The sequence below is a fragment of the Peromyscus eremicus genome, chromosome 23, assembly GCF_949786415.1.
Source record: "Peromyscus eremicus chromosome 23, PerEre_H2_v1, whole genome shotgun sequence".
Classification (NCBI taxonomy): Eukaryota; Metazoa; Chordata; class Mammalia; order Rodentia; family Cricetidae; genus Peromyscus; species Peromyscus eremicus.
In genome coordinates, this window is record NC_081438.1 from 11,497,242 (window position 1) to 11,511,438 (window position 14,197).

Genomic DNA, 14,197 nt, shown 5'->3' on the forward strand with positions numbered 1-14,197 from the left:
TTGGGGGACTGAGGCAGGAACATCACAAGTTGAAGACCAGTTTAGGGGAACAGAACGAGTTCAAGACCAACCTGGACAATTTAGCGAAACCTTTCTCCAAATATAAAAAGTAGGGAAAAGGAGGGTTGCAGGTGGAGAGGACTCAGATGGAAAGAGCTGGGCATGTAGGAGCCAGGAGTGTAGACGGCAGCTAGGGATATAGTGAGGCTGGAGGCTCAAAGTGACGGGAGTAGAGAGGACTGGGGGGTATAGAGAGACTGAGTGGAGAGAGACGGAGTGGAGAGATGGGGATGAAGAGATGGGGGTGTGGAGAGATGGGGTGTAGAGAGATGGGGGTAGAGAGGGATTGAGTGGAGAGGACTGGAGGTATGGCTCAATTGTTGAGCACTTTTATGAGGTCTTAGGCTCAATTCCAATACAAACTAAAAAAAAAAGTAAGGGCTGGAGAGATAGCTCAGAGGTTAAGAGCACCGACTGCTCTTCCAGAGGTCCCGAGTTCAATTTCCAGCACCCACATGGTGGCTCACAACCATTCATAATGAGATCTGGCGCCCTCTTCTGTGTACATAATAAATAAATAAATCTTATAAAAAAAAAAAAAAAAAAAAAAAAGTAAATGTCATATCCTCACCACCCTGGGCTATGGAAGTCAGATTAGCCTCCATTGACTTTTCCTGTCACAGCCACATGGGAAGTGGGTGCCTGCACTAGTTTGGGAATTTGGTCAGTCTCTCCAGGTGTGGAGACTGTACCCTTCTTAGCACACTAGTCCCACCCACACACCTTTCCTAGCGAGAGGCACAGCTAAGCAGCTGCTTGAGCCCAAAGTTCAAGTTGCCCATGAGACATAGACATTGGGGTCCCTCCATTAAAGTGGTACCCAGCTTCATGACACTCATTGGCAATGAGTGTGAACAGCCGAGATGTCTCTTGGCCCTGTCAGTCATGTTTGGAACTTTTGCCTGTTGTGAGTGAGTGAAGAACCCTCCTGCCCCTCATTTCCCTCTGTTCTGACCCATGGACACACTAGCAGCCTCGGCCAGGGAACCCTTTAGATAGTCCCCTGCCTCAGTGAGCAGCTGTGTCCCTGAGTGCCAGGTGTAGGCTTCATACCTTGCTGCAAGACCAGCATCTTACCATCGCACAGACGGGAACCTGAACTCCAGAAAGCTCGGCAGTATCCCCACAGCTGGCCAGGCAGCTGCAGCTCCAAGCTGAGACCCTGCTGACCACTGGTTCCAGCCTAAACCAGGCCCCTGCCTCTCAGGCCTTGACCTGCCCCAGACTGGGCCTCCCCAAGGCCACACCCAACCTACAATGTCTTGAACCACCTGCAGCCTGCTGACCCTTGGGTGCCAGCAGGAGCATTCTAAGTGGGAGGGGACAGAGGGGTCCCAGGTGTCTACGAGGCTGCCACATCTGGCCATCCTCCTGTGTATTCACTGAGCCAGGGCAGCTCTGAGAGATGGTAAGAGGCAGCACGGACAGAAGCAACCCCTCAGGAGGCTGGGGACACTGACACAGTTAAGCCACGCTGGGACTGGCACTGGCCTCATTTACTCTTCAGACGTGAGTTTCCGTTTCTTCCCCTGTGTGACAGGAGACAAAGAAGCCTGGGCACAGGTACCTTTGTAGAGAGCTGGGGCCAGCAGCTCAGCAGACTCAACCTCAGGCCTCCACACTCACACAGGCAAGACTTCTTTCCACACACTGTAGGGTTGGCAGTGAGTTGACCTTGCAGTCCCAGCACATGGTTGTATGGAGGAAGTGCTTTCCGGGGAGCTCAGCCAGTGCTGAGACCTGATGGTCTGTCTGCCCTGCAGGTGGCTCCTTCCGTCACTTCCTGTGGCAGGTGTGTAAGGAGCTGCAGAGTTCCTCACTGTCATTGCTCCTGCTGTGCCCCAGCTCTGCTGTCAACAAGAACAAGGTAAGGCAGGGGCAGGTGTCCTTGTGGGCCTGGGCCCTCTCCACAGACCTCCCTGGCCATGGGGCAGCTTTGATGCCCAGCTGACTGAGCATGGGAACTGGGTATATCCTCACAGCAGCTTCCCTCCTGCATGGACACATGCTCGGAGGTGACCTGACCTCGCTCTTGCAGGGCAAGTACATCCTGACGCCAAGCCCCATCACCTACGGGGAGGAACAGCTGCTGCACTTCCTAGGCCAGCTGCTGGGGATTGCCATCCGTGCAGATGTGCCTCTCCCCCTGGACCTGCTGCCCTCCTTCTGGAAGACACTGGTTGGTGAGCCCCTTGACCCTGACCAGGACCTGCAGGAAGCAGACATCCTCACCTACAATTACGTCAAGAAGTTTGAGAGTGTGAGTGAAGGCACATTGTTCGGGGACAGCAGGGCCCCAGGGTCATCTGGTCTAGCACCCCATAAAGACCCAAGTTCCTAGGGAAAGGGGACTGGGATTCTCCACAGAAGGCTTGTCTCAGGGGGCAGAGCCTCTGGTATCCCATGCAGCTGACAGAAGCAGATGGATGATGCTGCCACTCTATGGGGCCAGTTTACCATGTCCGTAATCAAGGATACAATGAAACGTTCCAGGCAGCTTAAAGATCAGGTGTGTGTGTGTGTGTGTGTGTGTGTGTGTGCGTGTGCGCACACACCAGGTTGGGTTTCAATGTTGAGCTGTTTGAGGGCTCTGAAAGGGACAAGAGGTGAGCATGGGGCCCATGCAGACAGCAGGGACTTGTGGAGGTGGCATTCTTACCTCCCTTTGCCCTCTCGGAACACATGGTGGTCGGCCATAGCCCTCCTACAGGAGGTGACCAGTGTTTGGCTGTAGCTAGGCCTGTGGCGTCACTGGAGAGTCTCATTGGTTCTACAGAGCCACCATGTCCCTGTGTACACAGCACACTGAGGGCTTCCTTCCAGTCTTCCAGCACCAAGGGAAGAGTATCTGGGAGAGGTGACGGGGTAAGGTGCAGAGCTGCCAGGGAAGCCAGGCTGTCCTCACCTGCAAGACTTGAGAGAGTGGGGAAGGGGCTTCCAGCTACTTCTCCCTCCAGCTCCCCGCCTTGCTGACACAGGACGAGGTGTGTGTCTGAGGCCTGCCAGGGCTGTGCTCTACAGGACCTTGACTGAGAATGTTTGAGCTGATTCTGGTTCTACCTCTGCCACCTTGTCAGCCTGTGAGACACCTCAAGAGCAAGTGGTTTGTTGTTCCCTCAGCCTCCACTGGAGGGGCAACAAAGCCCTGGCTGTCAGTCTGCGTAAAAACAGGACCATTGGCCTGTTGGCGCAAGATTTAATCCCAGCACTCAGGAGGCAGAGGCAGGTGGAGGCAGGTTCGAGGCCAGCCTGGGCTACAGAGTGAGTCCCAGGACAGCCAGGACTGCACCAAAAAAAACAAAACAAACAAACAAAAAAAAAAAAACCCTGGCTTGAAAAACAAAAACAACAACAACAACAAAAACAAACCAGGAACCCTGGAATTATCTGACAGGCCCAAGGAGTATAGCCACTGTGGGCTGGGAGTGTATGTGTGTCTTAGCCACTGTTCTATTCTTGTCAAGAGACACTGTCTTAGTTGGGGTTTCTATTGCTGTGAAGAGACGCCAGGACCATGGCAACTCTTATAAGGAAAACATTTAATTTAGATGGCTCGCTTACAGTTTCAGAGGTTCAGTCCATTATCATCATGACAGGGATCGTAGCAGCATGCAGGCAGACAGGGTGCTGGAGGCGTAGCTGAGAGGCCTACATCTTTCAGGCAACAGGTAGTCCACTGAGACACTGGGTAGTATCCTGAGCATAGAAAACTGTAGTAGAATATTTTAAGGTGTGTTACTTTTGTTTATGTTGCATTTGTTTAACTCTGTGAAGCTGTGTTACTGTGCCTGTGTAAAACCCCTGATGGTCTAATAAAGAGCCAATAGCAAGGCAGGAGAAAGGCTAGGCAGGGCTGGCAGGCAGAGAGAATATATAGAAGGAGAAAGCTAGGAGGAGAGATCTAAGATCTAGCAGCCAGAGGAGGAGGAGGACAACTCCAGGGGCCAGTCACCCAGCTAGCTACACAGCAAGCCACAGAGGAAAAAGTAAGATTTACAGAAGTAAGAGAATGGGAAAAGCCCAGAGGTCAAAGGTAGATGGGATAATTTAAATTAAGGAAAGCTGGCAAGAAACTAAGCTAAGCTAAGACCAGGCATTCATAAGTAAGAATAAGCTTCTATGTGATTTACTTGGGAGCTGGGTGGCGAGCCTCCCAAAAGAGCCAAAAAAACTAACAACAGGAAAACCTCAAAGCCCACCCCCAAAGTGACTCCAGCAAATCCACACCTCCTAATAGTGCCACTCCTTATGAGATTATGGGGGCCACTTACATTCAAACTACCGCAGCCACCATGACCAAGGCAGCTCATAAAACACAGCATTTAGCTGGGGCCTTGCTTACAGTTTCAGAGGCTTAGTTCATTATCATCATGGCAGGAATCAGACAGGCATATGGTGCTGGAGAGGTAGCTAAGAGCTACATCCTCATTCACAGGCGGAGAGACAGAACTGGGCCTAACCTGAGCTTTTGAAACTAAAACTCCCTCTTCCCCCAAGACACACTTCCTCCAAAAAGTCCAAACCTCCTAATCCTTCTCAAATGGTGTACCACTCCCTGGTGACTAACATTCAAACACTAACAGTGTGGCTACTAGGCAGTGCTCCCAGAAGGCACCCCAGTGCTCTAAGTCGGAGCAAGGGGCCAGGCAAGTGATGCTGTCCAAGCTAGGCAGACCACAGAGAAATACTGGTGCCTCTCATGAAGAAGCATTCTCTCTTGGGCTTGTGAGATGGCCTAGTGGCTAAGGGCACTTGCCACCAAGCCTGACCATCTGCGTTTGATCTCCAGAACCTAGGCGGTAGAAAGAGCCAATGCTCGCAGGTTGTTCAGTACTCGGTTGGTGATACTGCTGAGGATGGATGATAGGCTCTGACCCTAACCCCACTGTCACTGCCTTGAACTGTAGGCTGGCTCCCTTGGGTCAGCTCTTGTCATGTCCCTTGTAGCCCAGGATGTACATCTTCTTGAGAGAGAATTAAGTCAGAACTCTCTGGTTGCAAGTGACAGAAAGCCCAGCTCCAACCAACTAAAGAACATTACGAAAGCAAAAATGTCCACTCTCAAGAGTCATGGATGCCAGACCGTGGTAGCATAGGCCTTTAATCCAGCACTTAGAAGAGAGGAACAGGTGCATCCATTTGAGGCCAGCATGGTCTACAGAGTAAGTTGCAGGACAGTCAGGGCTACACAGAAAAACCCTTTGTGGGGGGGGGGGTGTCGGCGGAACGTGGGAAGTCACGGATATACTGGCTGGCAAGATGGCTTAAAAGGGAAAGGTGCTTGTCATCAAGTGCCCCCCCCAATAAGTAAATCTGAATTTAAAATTATTGAAATTCATGGAAAGGGGATGGGGAGATGGCTCAGGGGTTAAGAACATTGGCTGTTCTTCCAGAGGACATAGGTTTGATTCCTGGCACCCTGTGTCAGCTCACAACCATCTGCAACTTCAGTTTTAGGAGATCCAGCGCCCTCTTCTGACTTCTGTAGGTTCCTGCATGCACATGGTACACGTAGGCAAAACACCCATACACATTAAAAAAATTTTAATCATGGGGAAAAAATATAAAAGCTTGACTTCAGGCAGGGCTGAATCACGGAGTTCAAATGATGTCATCAAGTATCAGTTTCACATCAGACAAGATGGCACACACCTTTATTCCCAGTACTCAGAGGCAGGCAGATCTCTATGAATTCAAGCACAGCTTGATCTGCATAGCAAGTTCTAGACCATTCAGGGCTACATGATGAGAATCTGTCCAAAAAACAAATAAATAAATGTCAGTCTCATGGCCCCTGGGATGGCTCAGACTTGAGTTCATGGCTCAGACCCACGTGGTGGATGGAGAGAACTGACTCTTCCCAGTTGTCCTCTGACCTCCACATGTTCACTGTAGTACTACACATGTGTTCTCCCTTCTCCCACTCCATGCACACACATAAATAAATAAAAGTAATTTTTAAAAGGCAGTGTGTCCAGGGCTGAGCAGATGGCTCAGTGGGTAAGAGCACTGGCTGCCCCTCCAGAGGTCCTGGATTCATTTCCCAGCTCACAACCATCAGTAACTCCAGTCTCGGGATCTGGTGCCATCTTCTGGCCTGTGTGCTCTTTCTGGGCACTGCATGCATGTACAGACAAAGATGCACGCAAAACACACACAGAAGCACAGGCCAGAACCCTGGTGCTTTGGAGGTGGAAGCAAAAGAATCAAGAGTTCAAGATCATCTCCATCTTCACAGGACATTCAAGGCCATACTGAGGCCCTGTTCCAGACAGTAACCACACCAAAAACATAAATCAATCCGTCTTAGGCCAGGTGTCTGAAGCAGGTCTTCAATCCTAGTTACTTGGGAGGCTGTTGGGAGGATGATGAGTTCAGGGCTATCTGGGCTATACATCAAGGAAGGCAGCTTAGCAAGGTCTTGCCTCCAACTGCTAACACAGTGGCAGCGGTCTCTGCAAGTGAGCAGCAAGGATCAGACCCACACAGGGGAGAGAGCTGCCCTCTGCTGCAGGCACAACCCTGACCTAGTGGGAACTCTGGCCACTGCTGGCCAGCTGGAAGACAGTCCCGCTGCCGGGGACCTGGCAGCAGAGCAGTAGTCAGCCTTACCCTGCCTGTGCACTACAGATCAACGACGAGAGCGAGCTGGAGGCCTTGTGCGCCGAGATCGCCTCCCAGCACCTGGCCACCGAGAGCCCTGAAGGTCCCAAGCCCTGCTGCCGGTTCACCTACCTGACCATGACTGGCGAGGAGGTGGAGCTGTGCAGCCATGGTCGGCACATCCCTGTGGCGTGAGTGTGGGACATGGAGGGGGTGAACCACTCCAGTGAGAGGGGGTTGTTTCCAGGGGAGAGCTAAGAGAGGAGGTAGGATACTAGGCATGAAGAAAAAATTACCTTTGGCTTAAGGACTTCCCTTAAGGAGATGGTTCTCAGCCTGTGGGTCATGACCCCTTTGGAGGTCAAGCAGTCCTTTCACACAGGTCCCATATCAGATATCCTGCATATCAAATATTTACATTACAATTCATGACAGTAGCAAAATTACAGTTATGAAGTAGCAACGAGAATAATGTTATGGTTGGGGGGTCACCACCGTGAGGAACTGTATTGAAGGGTCCCAGTGTTAGGATGGTTGAGAGACCACTCACTACCTTAAGGCAACAGCAGCTCTGAAGGAGAAAGGTGAGCCATGAGGCCAGGGCTCAACCGCCTGCGCCTGCGTAGTTGTGGCCCTTGGGCCCAGGAGCCATGCCGTCACTCCCCCAGCCCTCACTGGTGACCTTCAACCCAGCAGGTGGGAGAACAAGGATATCTACGCAGCAGCCATCCGGAGCCTGCGGCTGCGGGAGCTACAGAACATGGAGTGCGTGACAGCTGTGCGTGCTGGCCTAGGCTCCATCATCCCCCTGCAGTTGCTCACCACTCTCAGCCCACTGGAGATGGAATTGCGTACCTGTGGTCTCCCATACATCAACCTAGAGTTCCTGAAGGTAGGCAGCCCTTCAGGCCTGGCTCAGCACTCTGCCTTTACCACAGCTGCTCTGTGCTCTGACCCACACACACCCCGTGCCCCACCTGCCTGGGATTGGGCCAGGCCTGCTCACACCTGGGCCTTTCTTCCCCAGGCTCACACCATGTACCAGGTCGGGCTGATGGAGACAGATCAGCACATCGAGCTCTTCTGGGGGGCTCTGGAGACGTTCACCCAGGAGGAACTATGCAAGTTCATCAAGTTCGCCTGCAACCAGGAGCGCATCCCCTTCACCTGCCCTTGCAAGGATGGGGGCCCTGACACAGCCCATGTGCCACCGTACCCCATGAAGATTGCCCCTCCAGATGGCACAGCAGGTATTGCCCTTCCCAGCTCCTGTTCCAGATGGGACACTTAGGTCCTTGTGGAGAACAGTGACCAGGACCCCACACACCAGGACTCATACATGAACGGGGAGGCTTAGAGAGCTCCATTGCCATTCAGCCCTGATGCTGCACAGGATCCAGCATTTTAAAAGAAGCCAAGGAGCCATGGCTTGTCAATGTCTTACCATTATTTTATTTTCAGTTCTGCTAGAGATTAAAGTCAGTGACTCCCATGAGCTAGGGAGACTACCTCTGAGACACACCCCTAGTTTCTAAACTTTGAAATGCAGAAAGATCATTTCTGTTTTGTTTTTTGACAGCATCTTAGGTAGTTAAGGATGACCTTGAACTTCTAATCCTCCTGCCTCAGACCTCCCAAGTGCTGGGATTATAGGTGTATAATAATATATTAATGACTTTGCCTCCCTGGTGGGGAATCAACCCCTAGTGTGACAGGTGGGGATTTTTACCACCGTACTTATGAGGAAAGTAGGAGTTTGACTCACGGAATCCACATTTGGAAAGGAGGCAAGGAAGGAAGGAAGACAGGCTGGTCAGGGACCAGCAAGATGGCTCAAGCCTGACTTGAATTCTATCCCTGGGTCCCACGTGGTGGAGAGAACCAACTCCTGCAAGTTATCCTCTGATGACATGTGGAACACTACACACACACACACACACACACACACACACACACACACACACAGAGCATTTGCTAGATACACAAGTGGGTGCCCAAGAGGCCAGCCTGTCTCCAATGCTCAAACGTGGGTGTTGTGTCTTCTGTAGGTCCCCCAGACTCGCGCTACATCCGAGTGGAGACCTGCATGTTCATGATCAAGCTTCCCCAGTACTCCTCCCTGGAGATCATGCTGGAGAAGCTGCGCTGTGCCATTCACTACCGTGAAGACCCCCTAAGTGGCTGATGGGAGTGAACCGGAAGATTAGGCTATCACCAAGGCACCATTCTGCTGGCTTGGGAAGCCTGTCAGTGCAGGCACATCCCTCCAGGGCCCCGAGTGAGGAGCTGGCGATACTTTGCTTTTCTGAACTTTGGTCCGTGTCCCAGGGCCACCTGGAAGACACCTTTTGTATGTGTCCGTTTCGTGAGGCCTGTTCCTTTGCTGCCCGTGTGTGGTACATTTGTAGGGTAGTTTAGTGCCCAGACAGTTTGTGTCTAATTTGATCTTCCTGGACACTGTCCTCAGTGGCTACCAGATTCTGATGCCACAAGGTTCCAACTGGTTCCTCACCACAGAGCCACCAGTGGAAAACTGGGGGTGAGATGACCTCAGCCACACGAAGTGTCCTGTTCTCTCTACAGAGTGTCTCCACAAATGTGTGTGGCCAGTCCTGCCCTCCTGCCCTGAGCTGGCATCTCTCCCAGAGGCACCTTCTGCAGGCCTCCCTCCTTCCATCTTGAAATGGTTGAGCCAGTGCTCAAACATTCAGGAGACACACAGGGAGCTCATGTGTTAACCTTCCTGCTTTACTGTGTGTTTCTGGCCTTGGTTTTTTTGTTTGTTGTTGTTTTTTTTTTTTTCCAGGAAAAACCCCACAGAGGCCCCTTGTCTCCTCCCGTCCAGGCAGCCCTATCTGCCCCCTGTCTCTTCTGGGTCCCTGGGCTGAGTTTCCCCTGAGGACTCCTCAGGAGCAGATACCCAGGGGCTACTCCAGGCCTTAGTTCATAGAGACAGGTTGGGTACCTCCTGGTGGCTGGAGTTGAAGACAGCGGAGCTGGAGGGATAGTGTGGAATGGGCCTTTTCTACAACTGCACAGGAAAGCACATGATTCAAGCCTGCTCTACTCTGTGCTCAGACGGCCCTTCCTCAGCACAGTGCTGTAAGGAGCCCAGGGAAGGGTTACAACGCGTCTTTAAAGACTGAGGTGCTCTGCCCGATGAGGGCTGCATCAGTGACCCAGACGGAGACTACAGGGGATTCCTCTGTGTCCTGGCTGGCCTGCCCAGCACCCGTCACACCCCAAGTGTGTGTGTACGCCAGGGCTGAGCTGCCTGCAGACTCACCCCCACCCCAGTGCATCCGCGCCCCAAATAAGTCTTTGTCCAATGGTACTTTGTTCAGAACAGCACATGCCACCTGTTGGACACTGTCATTTGGGCCTTGCCAGTTGTCCCAGAACGGCGGTGCTGTAACTATTGTATGATATTGTGCACACACAAGTCCTGAGGAGGGTACGCTCCTCTCTCCACAGCACCTGGCCTGCTGGAAGGTGTGCAAGCTTTAGGGCTGGCCTGCCAGCATCCATCTCCTCCCTGGTACGCTTAGGAAATGAGTTGAGGACCATTACAGAAAAGACACCCCCCCCCAACCCCACCCAAGGAAGAGATACACCCAGCTCAGTGTGATGACCACGCCAGTCACTGGGCTGCAGCACTCACTTGGAGGTGAGTGCCCGAGCAAGCCCTGCTCCCACAGAAGATAGTGGCCGCTGCTTGGGACCACCCCCAGCGACCTCAAGGATCCTGACTCCATTCTACAGAAGGAAGGAGCCTCTGAATTTACTAAAGTGGGTTTTCGTCCCGTACCTTCAAGTTCTTGGTTCCCTTCAATCCTCTTCCCATGAATGGACTTGGGATTCTGTCAGCTACCTCCCCAAGAGGGGTTCTGGAAGCTTCTGTTGGCCCATTCCTTGATTAGATGAGAGCTGTGAGTGAGATATCTGCTGCTAACTCAGCTGCTTCTCCTAGAGAGCACACTGAGGTCCAGACAGATCCCAGCCTTGGCCCTGAACAGTGTGCGCTGTAAAGTTACTTGATGTATATTTATTATAATTATTTATGATTGCATTAACAGACTCCCATTCAGTCTGATGCTATTTACACTATGCTGTGTAAAGGAAGCTCACTACAGGAAAAAGTCACACCAATAAATAACCTTCATCTAACTCATTGATCCTAAGTGTGTGTGATCATGTCCTCTTGCTGAGTAAGCTCACAGGCCGGCACTGCTAGATGGCTCTGATCCCTAATTTAGTCACAAGTGACTAGGAGTTAACATTTGTAGTTAGCAGGGTCTCTCTGCACTTGGTGTGATTCCTACTCCATTAGCTTATGAACAGCCTCCTCCTATCCCATGAAACCCCTCGGTCTGCGCTTTCTACATGGAAAGGGAGAACCACAGTCCAACCTCAGCCTGGCCCTGCATGTGCTACCTGCTCTGCCCTGACAGCTCATCTGCGCTCTGGAGCCTGGCACGGGGCCTTCTCAGAGCCAACTGTTCCTCCGGAAGTGTTTGGCTGTTTCACAGTCCTCCTCAGAGTGGCATCTAGACCTGCTTGTTCCCTCCTGCTGCTCCACGTCCTCCTCACCCAGACACTAAATACATCTTCATCACTGGGACAGAAAGGACCCAGGTGGGTGCCAGCCAAGCAGCTGATCCTTCCTATCCTGTCACTGGAAACAGCACAAGCCAGCACGCACTCACTGTTCTGCTCACACTCCAGCATAGCGAGGACTCCCCGCTCTGCAGTATCTTACAAGTACAGTCAGAAGGCTCCTCACCCAGTGCCGGAGATGCCCCCAGCAGGAGAGTATTGCTGGGACACAGAGGCATTCTGCAGCACCCGAGGGTGGAGATACCTACGTGGTCTGGGCCATGCAGTGTGGCCCTGAAGGTTTTAGGGGCTTTGCACCATGGATCCACAGCAGCTCTACTGGGTAGAAAACCAGTAGGGAGGGATGCATGTTCAAGATCCACTTGAGAGACTCCACAGACAACAGCCCAGCGAGCAAGGTGAGGTCTGTAAGAGCAAAATGAAGCAACCCACCTGCAACACCTCAAACTCCTGAGGCATTGGTCCCAAAAAGAAGCCAGTGCGGGTGTGCACAGGCCTACCTGCAGGGAGGCTCCACTATGAGGATCGAAAGACAGGGGAACCAGGGCCACACATCTTCTCTACAGAACAATGAAAAATCTGTGAGGTGGTTGATCTTAACTTACAATTTCTTTAAAGGCCAGCTCATGGAAATGACTGAGCTGAAGGAAATATTCATAGGACTCATGCTGTTTTCTGTTTCAGTTTTAAAAAGGAATGTGGCCAAGCAAAGTGGCTCATACCTTTAATCCCAGCACTTGAGAGGCAGAGGCAGGCGGATCTCTCTTCCCCAGACAGCCAGGGCTATGTAGAGAAACTGTCTCAAAAAACAGAGAGAGAAAAGAAAGAAGGGGTGTGTGTGTCTCTGTACCAGGAGAAAACAACAGAACTTCAAGTAGATGGGGGTGGGGCTTTCAACTGTCCTAAAAGAAAGACCTGCAGAGTACAGGCTTCGGGGCAAGTGCCCGATGACTGTCATAGTGAAGGCTGCTGGAGCTGCTTTAGGGTGCCCATCCTGCCGTGCTGAGAGTCTAAGCAGGAAGTAGACAACAGACACAAGACATCCACAACCCAGAAACAGACCCGAGAGGACAGAAGACAGGCTCTGAAGATTGGCATCGAAGCAGCTTAAGGGTGAAAAGACAAAAGGGACAAAAAGACAAAGGGACACTTAAAAATTGTTAGGCCGGGCAGTGGTGATGCACGCCTTTAATCCCAGCACTCGGGAGGCAGAGCCAGGCGGATCTCTGTGAGTTCGAGGCCAGCCTGGGCTACCAAGTGAGTCCCAGGAAAGGTGCAAAGGTACACAGAGAAACCCTGTCTCGAAAAACCAAAAAAAAAAAAAAAAAAAAATTGTTAGGATCAGTCCAGGAGTGCAGCAGTAGTTGGGGTTCTGTGAGGAAAGGCCAACACTGCCTACATGAGTCCAGAAAGCTCCAGCAGGGGGCGCTCTCTAGATGGAAGCAGCACAGGCCACATACAGGATGGACTTCCAATCCTAGAATACAGAGCTTCCCGGGAGAAAATCAGCTTTGTGTCAGTCTGGAGACCTTGTAACCTAGAAAATTCTAATCCTAGCCAAGCCAAACTGCAAGAGCCAGGTTTACACGCTACATAAACAACTGGGACAGACAGACAACTGGGACAGGCGCCCAGTCAACATGCACCAGCCAAGGTCTAAGAGCTCAAGTGGGGCGAGGCATGGTGGTGTACTGAGGAGGAAAAGAGAAAGCTCAAGGCCAGCCTGGGCTACATGAGGCCCTGTCTCTCACACCACCATGCCCAGAAAGAGAAAAATAACAGGGGTGTAACTATGATCAGAGTTCATTATATGGCAGGGCATGGGCATATAATGTATCAGCACCCAGGAGGGCAAGGATTGCCACAAGTTCAAGGCCAGTCTGGTCTCCACAGTGAATTCCAGGCCAGCTAGGACTACTCAGTGAGGCACTGATGCAGCCTCACACAAAATGTACATTGTATGTATGAAAGTCATCTCCTACAACTAATATACACTAAAAGAATTAAACAAGGGTGTATTACTGACACTAAGGATACGTGACAGTTTGAACAAGAAGTGTCAAAAGAATGGCTGGGAACACCAGGATGGCTGAGATCAAGGGCAAACTCCTAAGAATACAGGGAACTCTCTATGTCCTCAGCTTGCTTTAGTTACATGTGTATTTTTTAAAAGTGTCGTTCAGGACAGCAGGTGACAAACCACACCCACACAGCATCCTGTGGGGTCAGAGTTCTACTTCCTGGCAGGCCTGTGCTCTAGCCTGACCAGGGAGAGGCCCAAGTTGCCCCAGACCCTTCCTGACACCTCTTTGATGTCCCAAGAAGACAGAGGTGACACCAAAGCCTTTCACCTGAGGAGGGCTTTTGTGAGCTACCCACCCTTTGTGAGTCTGGTGTCTGAGGGACGACTGAATGACATATCTGCCTACAGTGTGTCTCACTGGGGACAGCCTTCTTCTGTAAGTGACATGGTCTCTCATGCTCCATCTGTGCAAGTGCGGTTCTTCCATCTGTCTTCTCAGTCCTGTGGCTTACGGGAGTGCTGAAGCAGGACTGGTTGTCCTTCCACGGCATGGCTCCCTTTGGGATTCAGGATTTTGTGGGTTTTGCTTTGAGACAAATCCTGAGCCTTCCTCAGCCTTCCACTGTTGTGCAGCACTGTGGCTGGCCCAAGACTAAGGCTCCTGAGAAGCCTCCTTTTTCTCTTCTAGGCCCCACGTCCTCCCACAGCTGCAGTGAACCTCTTGAGTTTCCTCCAAAGGGCAAATTTTGGAGGAAACTGTCAGCACTTAAGGTGAGGGCAGGCAGGCAGAAGAGTCAAGAGTTTGAGGTCAGCCTGGTCTACATGAGACCGTCTTAGGGAAAAAAAGAACATGACCCCTTGATTCTGGGCACTCTGAGAAGGAACCCATGCTGA

General features: G+C 51.6%; 1 protein-coding gene across 1 annotated transcript in view; it reads left to right on the plus strand.

The window, feature by feature from the left end:
• Positions 1-9,027, plus strand: part of Hectd4 (HECT domain E3 ubiquitin protein ligase 4) — a 164,259-nt gene extending 155,232 nt beyond the window's left edge. Inside the window, exons 65-70 of the mRNA XM_059249761.1 lie at positions 1,824-1,927; positions 2,099-2,320; positions 6,691-6,854; positions 7,360-7,555; positions 7,691-7,913; positions 8,712-9,027. Of these exons, the coding sequence (XP_059105744.1) occupies positions 1,824-1,927; positions 2,099-2,320; positions 6,691-6,854; positions 7,360-7,555; positions 7,691-7,913; positions 8,712-8,848 (1,046 nt within the window). The 3' untranslated portion in view covers positions 8,849-9,027. The remainder of the gene's footprint in view (positions 1-1,823; positions 1,928-2,098; positions 2,321-6,690; positions 6,855-7,359; positions 7,556-7,690; positions 7,914-8,711) is intronic.
• Positions 9,028-14,197: the final 5,170 nt, after the last annotated feature.